The sequence below is a fragment of the Mizuhopecten yessoensis genome, unplaced genomic scaffold (assembly GCF_002113885.1).
Source record: "Mizuhopecten yessoensis strain PY_sf001 unplaced genomic scaffold, ASM211388v2 scaffold4001, whole genome shotgun sequence".
Taxonomy (NCBI): Eukaryota; Metazoa; Mollusca; class Bivalvia; order Pectinida; family Pectinidae; genus Mizuhopecten; species Mizuhopecten yessoensis.
Window position 1 is genome coordinate 6922 of NW_018405326.1, and position 14687 is coordinate 21608.

General features: G+C 36.9%; 1 protein-coding gene across 1 annotated transcript; it reads left to right on the forward strand.

Annotated features, from left to right (window-relative positions):
• The first annotated feature begins 1966 nt into the window (after positions 1–1966).
• On the forward strand, positions 1967–5198 carry LOC110448318. Its single transcript, XM_021494492.1, has 2 exons — positions 1967–2397; positions 4822–5198. The coding sequence occupies exons 1-2, from the start codon at positions 1989–1991 to the stop codon at positions 4857–4859; spliced, it is 447 nt and encodes a 148-aa protein (XP_021350167.1). The 5' UTR covers positions 1967–1988; the 3' UTR covers positions 4860–5198.
• Positions 5199–14687: the final 9489 nt, after the last annotated feature.

Genomic DNA, 14687 nt, shown 5'->3' on the forward strand with positions numbered 1-14687 from the left:
TGATTGTGAGAGAACAAACTAGCACTGATATCTCTTTGATCATACATACACATATTGCTGATTGTGAGAGAACAAACTAGCACTGATATCTCTTTGATCATACATACACATATTGCTGATTGTGAGAGAACAAACTAGCACTGATATCTCTTTGATCATACATACACATATTGCTGATTGTGAGAGAACAAACTAGCACTGATATCTCTTTGATCATACATACACATATTGCTGATTGTGAGAGAACAAACTAGCACTGATATCTCTTTGATCATACATACACATATTGCTGATTGTGAGAGAACAAACTAGCACTGATATCTCTTTGATCATACATACACATATTGCTGATTGTGAGAGAACAAACTAGCACTGATATCTCTTTGATCATACATACACATATTGCTGATTGTGAGAGAACAAACTAGCACTGATATCTCTTTGATCATACATACACATATTGCTGATTGTGAGAGAACAAACTAGCACTGATATCTCTTTGATCATACATACACATATTGCTGATTGTGAGAGAACAAACTAGCACTGATATCTCTTTGATCATACATACACATATTGCTGATTGTGAGAGAACAAACTAGCACTGATATCTCTTTGATCATACATACACATATTGCTGATTGTGAGAGAACAAACTAGCACTGATATCTCTTTGATCATACATACACATATTGCTGATTGTGAGAGAACAAACTAGCACTGATATCTCTTTGATCATACATACACATATTGCTGATTGTGAGAGAACAAACTAGCACTGATATCTCTTTGATCATACCTACACATATTGCTGATTGTGAGAGAACAAACTAGCACTGATGTCTCTTTGATCATACCTACACATATTGCTGATTGTGAGAGAACAAACTAGCACTGATATCTCTTTGATCATACATACACATATTGCTGATTTTCAGAGGACTGATCGCAAACGTCGGCAGGTAGAGCAATTTTAATCAGTAACTTTGATAATGATGTACATGTAATTACCAAATCAATTCTTTGAATGGTGAAGTCAAAATCAATCTTGAGTTATTGTGTGTTAACGCTACATTGTATGGTATTAATATGTATTTAACACTAAAAACACGTAACCTGAATATTGAGGTTTTATACTTATACCAATCTTACATTCTTGTTACTGAAATGTAGTCAAACTGTCAAAAATGTCCTCCGAAATTAGCATTAAAACATATCCAAAAATGGTACAATGACAAATCCAGTCACTTTATCATTACAGTAATCAAACTATCTTAAATGCTTTACATGGTGTCTGTTTATAATTTTGTATAATATCAAATAGGTTTTCTACGTGGAAAAAACCTGGCGTGAGCCCGCATTGTGGGTTATCGAGGTAATCTTCACAGTTAACCCGTAAGTCCGTATGTGTAATCCCAATAGAAATAGGTCAAACCCGACCATGAAATGTCTCCTACCTCGCGGGTCGTACTTTTTACCTAATCGAAAAACAGCGCGTGCACGTATTCCACAACAGAAGTTACCGCTTCTTTTCAATTATCCTCATTTTGATAACAAACTTATTGATATAAATACTGAAACCTATGAGTAAAGCGTTCGTTTATTTTACATTTTTCACGCATAGTGAAGATTTAATTCAGATTGTTGTGCTTGATTAGACTTACTTTTACCAAACGAGATGTTGTTAATTGCCCATTATTGGACGAGTTGGTTCTTCAAAGTTAAACGTGATGGAGTGATCAGTTTCGTATTTGAATTATATACAGTATAATCTCCTTAATCGCTTGAATAAAGGTAGAACCTAATTCATATTCTCAAAATAGCAAGAAATACCCATTTAAGGGCACATTACATGCATGTTTTGATTAATATAACATCCTCGGTGTAACCTAAGACCGAATTATTGAAGTTGTAGTTATGTGATGTAATTATTATTTGGGTTTTTTGCTTTATTATTACAGGTAGTGATATTACTAAAACAGTCAAAGATGATGTCGTTATCCCCAGATATAGACCTGACCGTTATCAGGTGTGCTGCGTTCAATCAAATCCTTGATCCCTGGATCTACATCCTCTTACGGAGACATCTAGTGTTTAACATACTAATGGGACTCCGTAAATCAGTATGCAGATGTAAAATGGACCAACCGACACCGGACAATTCCAACGATGTGGTTGAACGGTGTGACGTCACATCATCGAGTCAGAGCATCACTGGCCACTCAAACGGGTCGTATCTGAACTCGACACACTGCAGCAACATCACTCTAAACGGGGTTAACGGGTCCGCCATTACAACTATTAGCAATGGCGCACTGGTGACGTCAAATGGCAAGTGTCACGTGGGCCAAACACTTACAGACAACTGGTCATTTACCAGCCTTCCAAACGGCAATGGTAAGTCTAACGACGGGTTTAGTCAGTGTGATCCAGAGGAAACTCGAACAGTCGGGGAGTTGTCGAATGGTACTCTGATTTGTTCGCAGCTATGATAAACACCTTCAAATCTTGTCTGTATTGGTGTATGTGTATGAACAACGGTATTCAGGTGAGGACGGTTCAACTGTGTTTAGACGAAGTGTGTATTGTGTGTGAAGGTATACAGGTACATCTACTCTCTACAGTCATACAGTTAACTTATCAGTCTGGTCTGACATCACACTACCAACATGGATAGTAAAGAAGTAGTCGACATTCCGACTACACACTGACATGTGTGGTAGAATAAACAGCCTTTATCTAATATCAGGTAACGTGTAGTGATATATTGTAAATAGTGTGACAACTCCATTGACAAGACGTGTTGGCAATGATGCGTACTATTACACAGCTGAATCTGGCATATTGTGAAAATTATATTGATGAAACAACGATCGCTTTATACTGAAGACGCGTTAATTATAACCTACCGCCTTTACACGTGATTCCGACTTCAACAATTGTATCATTGGACAATGTAATTACGAAAATACTCATACATTGAACTTCTAAGAGATACCTTAAAACTGTTGGACTGACCATGGTTTCTTGTATATATGATATCATGCAACAATATAATGCAACATTTGTTATACTAGCCGAGCTGGTGTAATACATATTTACGTCATACCGGACGTTACGTATAGAACACGTGATATCTATCTCGCGTGATTTAACGTATTCAAGCATCAATCTCAAAATTCCGAAACTCAAAAATTACGCAAAGTATCTATTGATATAACGTTAGACATAAACGCTGTGTAAAACGCGAATTTCTGTTCTCAGGAATCGGTACAGCAAGGCCAGATCGCGATATCAATTCGTGTCCCACTGCAGGTAGTCTCAGTATCAGGACATTAAGAATCATTGTCTAACTGCAGGTACAATATAAGCGAGTTCAACTACGGTATTTGTTTTCAAACAAAATGTAACATGCTGCAGTTCTGGGCCAGAGAACAACCGCTGATCACGTAGGTCAGTTGGTTAGAGCAAATGTATTGTGATGGAAGGTCCTAGAATTCGAATGTCAGAACACTAAGTTCCCCAATGTTAATGTTTCTGTTCAGAAAATATCTTGATAAAGCCATTTTCATACCGGTAAAAGAGTTTAAAATTGATTATTTTCATAAGGTGGAGGTAGCTTTATTTGTAAAAGAGTGAAAGCGAACATAGGATATTGTGGGTATAATGCTTGGGGCGTTTCTATTAGCTAGCATACGGGTCAAGACCTTTATATGAACTTTGACCGCCAAAATTTAGTCACCATCATAATAAATTTTAAGTTCATGATGAATGTAGTTGGTATTGTTACGTTATGATTCTCTAATAGTTTTCCAGGGCTTGACACTGACATTGTGTACAGTAATGCTTCTCGGACATTACATCAAATTTATCGGATGTCTTCTGTTTATATCATTAGCGTTAGTCACATAAAACATAGAAATGAAGCAATTGTCTTTTTGGAAGCCATCTTAATACGCTCCGCGGCAGGTAGGTCGTCTCTGATTCGAGACTAGGGGGCTCATACAATCTCGAACGTCTATGGCCAGCTATGAAACAAAACGTCGCCGCATCGATTTGTCGATTTGATCGTCATATCAAATATGAATATCACTTAAGTGTACATACGTTCATAGCGTAACATAGTCTTCTCGAACATATTGAATACCTTAGGGGATATACGTTCATAGCGTAGCCGAATCGATTGTTGAGGTGATTGTCTTCTCGTACATATTGAATACCTTAGGGGACATACGCTTCGCTGGTCATTTGTCTGATGAATGTGACAGTGTACATATCGTACTAGTTATCGAAGTGTCAAACATTTCACTGGTTGTGATGTATGAATCTATATGCCATACTTGACGGTAATCTAAATCAGTCCGAGTTATGTAAACATGAAACCCAATCGATAGTCGGTGGGGAGATCCTCTTTTATATAATATCGTAGATATTAAACTTATATTTTGTGAAATTCTCAAGACAAAAAATAAATGCAATGAATAATTTCCTTTTAACTGATCATGTTTTTAAGAAACTGGATTTCTTACATTTCGTGTTACATTTTTCCGCTTCAATTCGAGCTAAATATTAATTTTGAATTCAGATGCCCGCAAACGATTATGTGAACATCACTTTAGACAATTTGAGTAAAACGCTAGAATAGTAAATTCGCCAGTTTAAGTGTCCGCGAAATTGTTTTGATTATCGGTATGACAAATACAAATACGTAAATAAGGACAAAATGACGATACGAGGAAATTGTATCAGAGGAAAGAATATCTTTCTTAATGTATATACTTGTTCCATTGGTTTAAATCTCACATACGTTATTTTTTTCAGGGATGGATCGAATACTTATTTCATATACGATGTTATAGACGAAATGTTGACCGTGGGTGTAACGATTTATTATAAGCTACAATATCTTAAATATTTCTGTCTGAAAGTTATTCTTTGTTTGATTTGTAAATTATTTATATACACTTTGATAATGTTATCGAATACCTGTTCTATCTCGAAGTTCTGACAAGGTCGACATAAACATGTGTGATTATGATTGATTATGATAAATTTATGTTAGAAAATATTATATGTATTATTATTTGGACAATGGACTTGTAATGTTCTTTGTTTTCCATACTAAGAGTGTATATTAGGGCTAAACAAAGGTCTCCATGTCTGCAATGGTTTTTATGTCTATAATGGTTTCCATGTCTATAATGGTTTCCATGTCTACAATGGTTTCCATGTTTACAATGGTTTCCATGTCTATAATGGTTTCCATGTCTACAATGGTTTCCATGTCTATAATGGTTTCCATGTCTTTCCATGTCTACAATGGTTTCCATGTCTACAATGGTTTCCATGTCTATAATGGTTTCCATGTCTACAATGGTTTCCATGTCTATAATGGTTTCCATGTCTACAATGGTTTCCATGTCTATAATGGTTTCCATGTCTACAATGGTTTCCATGTCTATAATGGTTTCCATGTCTACAATGGTTTCCATGTCTATAATGGTTTCCATGTCTACAATGGTTTCCATGTCTATAATGGTTTCCATGTCTACAATGGTTTCCATGTCTATAATGGTTTCCATGTCTACAATGGTTTCCATGTCTATAATGGTTTCCATGTCTACAATGGTTTCCATGTCTATAATGGTTTCCATGTCTACAATGGTTTCCATGTCTATAATGGTTTCCATGTCTACAATGGTTTCCATGTCTATAATGGTTTCCATGTCTACAATGGTTTCCATGTCTATAATGGTTTCCATGTCTACAATGGTTTCCATGTCTATAATGGTTTCCATGTCTACAATGGTTTCCATGTCTATAATGGTTTCCATGTCTACAATGGTTTCCATGTCTATAATGGTTTCCATGTCTACAATGGTTTCCATGTCTATAATGGTTTCCATGTCTACAATGGTTTCCATGTCTATAATGGTTTCCATGTCTACAATGGTTTCCATGTCTATAATGGTTTCCATGTCTACAATGGTTTCCATGTCTATAATGGTTTCCATGTCTACAATGGTTTCCATGTCTATAATGGTTTCCATGTCTACAATGGTTTCCATGTCTATAATGGTTTCCATGTCTACAATGGTTTCCATGTCTATAATGGTTTCCATGTCTATAATGGTTTCCATGTCTATAATGGTTTCCATGTCTACAATGGTTTCCATGTCTATAATGGTTTCCATGTCTACAATGGTTTCCATGTCTATAATGGTTTCCATGTCTACAATGGTTTCCATGTCTATAATGGTTTCCATGTCTACAATGGTTTCCATGTCTATAATGGTTTCCATGTCTACAATGGTTTCCATGTCTATAATGGTTTCCATGTCTACAATGGTTTCCATGTCTATAATGGTTTCCATGTCTACAATGGTTTCCATGTCTATAATGGTTTCCATGTCTACAATGGTTTCCATGTCTATAATGGTTTCCATGTCTACAATGGTTTCCATGTCTATAATGGTTTCCATGTCTACAATGGTTTCCATGTCTATAATGGTTTCCATGTCTACAATGGTTTCCATGTCTATAATGGTTTCCATGTCTACAATGGTTTCCATGTCTATAATGGTTTCCATGTCTACAATGGTTTCCATGTCTATAATGGTTTCCATGTCTATAATGGTTTCCATGTCTATAATGGTTTCCATGTCTACAATGGTTTCCATGTCTATAATGGTTTCCATGTCTATAATGGTTTCCATGTCTATAATGGTTTCCATGTCTACAATGGTTTCCATGTCTATAATGGTTTCCATGTCTACAATGGTTTCCATGTCTATAATGGTTTCCATGTCTACAATGGTTTCCATGTCTATAATGGTTTCCATGTCTACAATGGTTTCCATGTCTATAATGGTTTCCATGTCTACAATGGTTTCCATGTCTATAATGGTTTCCATGTCTACAATGGTTTCCATGTCTATAATGGTTTCCATGTCTACAATGGTTTCCATGTCTATAATGGTTTCCATGTCTACAATGGTTTCCATGTCTATAATGGTTTCCATGTCTACAATGGTTTCCATGTCTATAATGGTTTCCATGTCTACAATGGTTTCCATGTCTATAATGGTTTCCATGTCTACAATGGTTTCCATGTCTATAATGGTTTCCATGTCTACAATGGTTTCCATGTCTATAATGGTTTCCATGTCTACAATGGTTTCCATGTCTATAATGGTTTCCATGTCTATAATGGTTTCCATGTCTATAATGGTTTCCATGTCTACAATGGTTTCCATGTCTATAATGGTTTCCATGTCTACAATGGTTTCCATGTCTATAATGGTTTCCATGTCTACAATGGTTTCCATGTCTATAATGGTTTCCATGTCTACAATGGTTTCCATGTCTATAATGGTTTCCATGTCTACAATGGTTTCCATGTCTATAATGGTTTCCATGTCTACAATGGTTTCCATGTCTATAATGGTTTCCATGTCTACAATGGTTTCCATGTCTATAATGGTTTCCATGTCTACAATGGTTTCCATGTCTATAATGGTTTCCATGTCTACAATGGTTTCCATGTCTATAATGGTTTCCATGTCTACAATGGTTTCCATGTCTATAATGGTTTCCATGTCTACAATGGTTTCCATGTCTATAATGGTTTCCATGTCTACAATGGTTTCCATGTCTATAATGGTTTCCATGTCTACAATGGTTTCCATGTCTACAATGGTTTCCATGTCTACAATGGTTTCCATGTCTACAATGGTTTCCATGTCTACAATGGTTTCCATGTCTACAATGGTTTCCATGTCTACAATGGTTTCCATGTCTACAATGGTTTCCATGTCTACAATGGTTTCCATGTCTACAATGGTTTCCATGTCTACAATGGTTTCCATGTCTACAATGGTTTCCATGTCTACAATGGTTTCCATGTCTACAATGGTTTCCATGTCTACAATGGTTTCCATGTCTACAATGGTTTCCATGTCTACAATGGTTTCCATGTCTACAATGGTTTCCATGTCTACAATGGTTTCCATGTCTACAATGGTTTCCATGTCTACAATGGTTTCCATGTCTACAATGGTTTCCATGTCTACAATGGTTTCCATGTCTACAATGGTTTCCATGTCTACAATGGTTTCCATGTCTACAATGGTTTCCATGTCTACAATGGTTTCCATGTCTACAATGGTTTCCATGTCTATAATGGTTTCCATGTCTACAATGGTTTCCATGTCTACAATGGTTTCCATGTCTATAATGGTTTCCATGTCTACAATGGTTTCCATGTCTACAATGGTTTCCATGTCTACAATGGTTTCCATGTCTACAATGGTTTCCATGTCTACAATGGTTTCCATGTCTACAATGGTTTCCATGTCTACAATGGTTTCCATGTCTACAATGGTTTCCATGTCTACAATGGTTTCCATGTCTACAATGGTTTCCATGTCTACAATGGTTTCCATGTCTACAATGGTTTCCATGTCTACAATGGTTTCCATGTCTACAATGGTTTCCATGTCTACAATGGTTTCCATGTCTACAATGGTTTCCATGTCTACAATGGTTTCCATGTCTACAATGGTTTCCATGTCTACAATGGTTTCCATGTCTACAATGGTTTCCATGTCTACAATGGTTTCCATGTCTACAATGGTTTCCATGTCTACAATGGTTTCCATGTCTACAATGGTTTCCATGTCTACAATGGTTTCCATGTCTACAATGGTTTCCATGTCTACAATGGTTTCCATGTCTACAATGGTTTCCATGTCTATAATGGTTTCCATGTCTACAATGGTTTCCATGTCTACAATGGTTTCCATGTCTATAATGGTTTCCATGTCTACAATGGTTTCCATGTCTACAATGGTTTCCATGTCTACAATGGTTTCCATGTCTACAATGGTTTCCATGTCTACAATGGTTTCCATGTCTACAATGGTTTCCATGTCTACAATGGTTTCCATGTCTACAATGGTTTCCATGTCTACAATGGTTTCCATGTCTACAATGGTTTCCATGTCTACAATGGTTTCCATGTCTACAATGGTTTCCATGTCTACAATGGTTTCCATGTCTACAATGGTTTCCATGTCTACAATGGTTTCCATGTCTACAATGGTTTCCATGTCTACAATGGTTTCCATGTCTACAATGGTTTCCATGTCTACAATGGTTTCCATGTCTACAATGGTTTCCATGTCTACAATGGTTTCCATGTCTACAATGGTTTCCATGTCTACAATGGTTTCCATGTCTACAATGGTTTCCATGTCTACAATGGTTTCCATGTCTACAATGGTTTCCATGTCTACAATGGTTTCCATGTCTACAATGGTTTCCATGTCTATAATGGTTTCCATGTCTACAATGGTTTCCATGTCTACAATGGTTTCCATGTCTATAATGGTTTCCATGTCTACAATGGTTTCCATGTCTACAATGGTTTCCATGTCTACAATGGTTTCCATGTCTACAATGGTTTCCATGTCTACAATGGTTTCCATGTCTACAATGGTTTCCATGTCTACAATGGTTTCCATGTCTACAATGGTTTCCATGTCTACAATGGTTTCCATGTCTACAATGGTTTCCATGTCTACAATGGTTTCCATGTCTACAATGGTTTCCATGTCTACAATGGTTTCCATGTCTACAATGGTTTCCATGTCTACAATGGTTTCCATGTCTACAATGGTTTCCATGTCTACAATGGTTTCCATGTCTACAATGGTTTCCATGTCTACAATGGTTTCCATGTCTACAATGGTTTCCATGTCTACAATGGTTTCCATGTCTACAATGGTTTCCATGTCTACAATGGTTTCCATGTCTACAATGGTTTCCATGTCTACAATGGTTTCCATGTCTACAATGGTTTCCATGTCTATAATGGTTTCCATGTCTACAATGGTTTCCATGTCTACAATGGTTTCCATGTCTACAATGGTTTCCATGTCTACAATGGTTTCCATGTCTACAATGGTTTCCATGTCTTTAATGGTTTCCATGTCTACAATGGTTTCCATGTCTACAATGGTTTCCATGTCTACAATGGTGTCCATGTCTACAATGGTCTCCATGTCTACAATGGTTTCCATGTCTACAATGGTTTCCATGTCTTTCCATGTCTACAATGGTTTCCATGTCTTTCCATGTCTACAATGATTTCCATGTCTACAATGGTTTCCATGTCTTCACTGGTTTCCATGTCTACAATAATTTCCATGTCTCCCTGGTACGATAAACTTCTTAGAAACCAGGATTAACATGTGTTCTGTTGAAATTATGAAATGACTTTATAAGCTTATTCTTCCAAAGATATTGCTTTACAATGAATGTCATGTAAAATTATACTGTTTGAACACTCATTTATTAATCATAATAAATAAACATTATCATTGTTAAAACGTTTTCACATCTTTATTTAAAATACTAATCTCATCATTGCATGGACGTGACACAAACACAAAATAACTTAAGTAGACATAATTTTACTTACCACCAGACTGATAATGCATTAAACTCTTAAATCTATCATTGCCTGAATATGTATTGAACATCCCCAATCTTCTACACTTTATAATACTTTTTAAAGCGAATCATCCCTTGGTAAACTTTACTCCAGACATTGACCAAGGGGAGTCAATTACTCTCGTGCGAGAAAATAGCATTGTAGATATCTGTCGTTCACAAAATAACACCACTAAAACGATGGACTTTCAGAATCGAGAATGGACACCACATTAACTCCAGCTCTTTTGAATACTCTTTTTCAGCAATGCACATATCAGATACTGTTCTTACAGCGAGCACAATATGGTGTCAATGAGAACATTATCAGCTAATATCAGCATTAATTAAAAACGGAGTTACAAGTTACACTGTATTAGATGAACATAAGCAATTGTCTCCCTGATACAGAGAAATAAATAAAATGAAAAATTATAGAAACGAATTGTACGATAATATAGTTTACTCACCCGATTATAAACGTAATATCGATATATAGAAATGATGTTTATTCCGCTCCCTATCCAATAGATCAGGCATCTTGTCATTTTGCTAAATATCACGGAGTTAGATTCCCTTAAGGCCGTAATAGATTGACGACGTCACAGTACAGAGTATATCACCACGACTAATTGTGTTCTAGATTTCATCGTTTGATGTCAGAGCATTTTTTAACGAGAGCCAGTGACATGAATCTATTTTGACTGGTCAAGTTCTTATCACTAACAGTCCATTTAGTTATCTCCGACATTCCAGTTGTCCTTGAATATGTAATGGCAAAATCGGCGGCATGCATTTAGCTATTGTCAAACTTGTCGATTTGTATCATCCAAAAAGAAGGGCGTCACTTACGTCATGACATATTCCAGTGGTGCAGCGAACATAAGGTAGCTTAATCCCTGCAATTGCAAGGATGTCATCAATTCAGCGAACATAAGGTGGCTTAATCCCTGCCATTGCAAGGATGTCATCAATTCAGCGAACATAAGGTAGCTTAATCCCTGCAATTGCAAGGATGGCATCAATTCAGCGAACATAAGGTAGCTTAATCCCTGCCATTGCAATGATGTAATCAATTCAGCGAACATAAGGTAACTTAATCCCTGCCATTGCAAGGATGTCATCAATTCAGCTTACATAAGGTAGCTTAATCCCTGCCATTCCAAGGATGTCATCAATTCAGCGAACATAAGGTAGCTTAATCCGTGCCATTGCAAGGATGTCATCAATTCAGCGAAAATATAAGGTAGCTTAATCCGTGCCATTGCAAGGATGTCATCAATTCAGCTAACATTAGGTATCTTAATCCCTGCCATTGCAAGGAGGTCATCAATTCAGCTAACATAAGGTAGCTTAATCCCTGCCATTGCAAGGATGTCATCAATTCAGCTCAACACCCACTTTATAGAGCAGATCACTCTTCAAAATCTTCTCAAAATGTACTTTGTTAGTTTCCCATGAAACCTATATTTTAACGTAACCTTTAAGTTTATTCAGTCTAGAGGAAGTTGTAAATTATTTAACTTGTACAGTTCGAGAATGGACATTAGATTCGGCCTCGGGGTAATAGTACATCTTGAAAGGATAATAAAATAACTATTTATCAATTCTATTATACCGATGCTTACCACACTTGTTGATAATTCGGTTGTGTTGGCCTTCTTGTTGCAGTGTTGTTATATATTGCGGCGAGTTGGGAGACCTGATCTGGTCGGGAGAAATCTATCCTCGATACTCCAGGGATAACGTTCCCTTTCTCTCTCCGCACCCCTGGAATATTTCATATCAAAATGAAAGGCTCAGTGTACGCCAACTTGTTGTTGTTGAGTCAATAAGACAATTTTGATTATTTGATGTACATTAAAAGAGTCTCATGGTCGCATACCGGTAACATTGACTGGCTTTGAAGTCGGGTGTCGCTCCTTTGTAATCTTCAAAAGAAAGGTATCATCTTAGCGAATGGTCAGGTGTTTTTTTTCTTGACACCAATTAAATACCAAGTCGCGTGCCTTCAATTTTGCTAGGGTTCTGGGATACAGAGAGCAAATGTACGTAAACGCATGGGTATCGAGGATGGGAGAAACCCGACACATACTTGAGTACATTAAATTTACAGACAAGGAAGCAATTCCAACACAGTAGACAATATAAGGTTGTCAACTTTTCGAGAAAAATAGACGCTTCTTTTTCGGGACACATGAAAACATGGACCACCTACATTGCATAGGAATGTTACAGGATAATCATAATTCTGTTGTAATGCGAGTGGTTTGGTTTGGGTTAGTATTGTTTAACGTCCTATCAACAGCTATGGTCATTTTAGGACGGCCTCTCCTGTGTGCAAGATGCATGCGTGTAGTGTATGCGTTCGTGTTTTGGGAGGCTGCGATATGTTCGTGTTTGTCTCCTTGTGATAGTGTGTAACTAATGCCGACTTTATAGTGCCACCTCACTGAAACATGCTGCCGAAGACATCCAGCAGGACACCCCACCCGGTCACATTATACTGACAACGGGCGAAGGTTAAGCAGGAGTAGAAACTAGTATTTTTACAGACTCTGGTATGTCTCGGCCAGGGGACAGAACTCAAAGCCTTCCTCACAAGGGCGAACGCTCAACTAAAGACTAAAAGTGAGGCATTGTCAAGGGGGACATTAAGAAGAAGAAAGTTGTTTATAAAGAAGAGAAAAGATCCCAAACTCAGCCGCCTCTTACGATCATGCAATGGGGGCAACATGTACAATGCTTACACCGAACCTGCAGGGACTGTAATGCGAGTGTCTATTTATGAGTATCCATAACAATAATTAAAGTAAGGTTGTTAGGGACATAGCAAGTTTCCCGCTCCCTATGACCAATCATACCTCCTGAAGCGAAAACGAGTGGATCTTGCCTGTTGAAAGATAATTAGAAAGTTACTGTATCCCGAAATAGCGTATTTAAACATTACTACTTTAAGTTGAGCTGTAGTATTATGATACCGATATAAGGTTGGGAGTAGACAGTATGTCGAACACAAATAACCGTTTAGGCATAACATACAAAGGACCTAACCATCAAATAGAGTTAGCGACCGCTGACAAGAACAGCAGCTCGCGAGAGGCGAAAGTTGCTTTCTGTATTTGAGGTCCAGTCTTCTTTTAAGCTGATTGGTTGCTACTCGGTCAAGTCATGCCTATTATTCTTCGTTATCTCCCTGAAAAATTGATCCGAAAAAGATAATGCAGTCCTTTGACGAGTTGTATTGTATCATCCCCAGTGTGCACTTTAAGGGATGTGCCATTATTTGAATTGTTGGGTGATGTAAACAGATAATAAATAAAACATAAAATAATATGTCGATTTATACGTGTTTGGTGTAAAGAGTAGGTCTTTTCAGACCAATGGTGCAGATGATTTATATCCGTAGTAACACGTACGCTGATAATGGTTACGCTTTACCTCGTGTCGTGACTTGTTTCTGGTAATATGATGGTCCTGCTCGTGCTTCTTGCATTTAAATGTTATTGATTGACGTAAGGCCACAAAAGTGTCTCTACTAAGTGGCAATATATTACATGTTTGTGTTAGAGAGGAAGTTAATTCAATGATAATTTGATTCTACTTTTACACGATACACGACAAAGCCATCTTCTTTACAGTAAGGTATACATACGTACGTGTAACAGGATCAATTTTAACAATAAAAATATTGATTGCATAATATGAAGATTACATTTTTTTTTATATATTTATCTTGATCTAACTTCAAGTGAAAAAACATATCAAACCATTAATTAAACTGTTTGAAGATGACACACATAGCCAGTACAAGACGCATCGACGTAAATTGTTCATCATGGACTTGTCCTGTCGATGGCAGTCATATTGCCACTGTGTGTAACATAAAGGTGTGGCATTGTTTTAAATAATATCAATCAATGTAATGACGTAACGTTTTGTCGAGAAAACTCAATCCAAATTAAAACGGAGGAGAATTATGCAGTCATGATATCCTATTTAATTACTTCCTCCTTGGATTTGTAAGTGGGAGGTCAACGCCTACCACAAATACTGACTCGCTCATTGTAATTTTGTTGTTGACCAAATATTCAGCGATTTACTTCAAATCTCCACCCACCTTTATGAATCTGTCAGTGAAAACTCAAACAAATATTTCAAATTAATTTGAAAATATTCCTGTATTATAAATA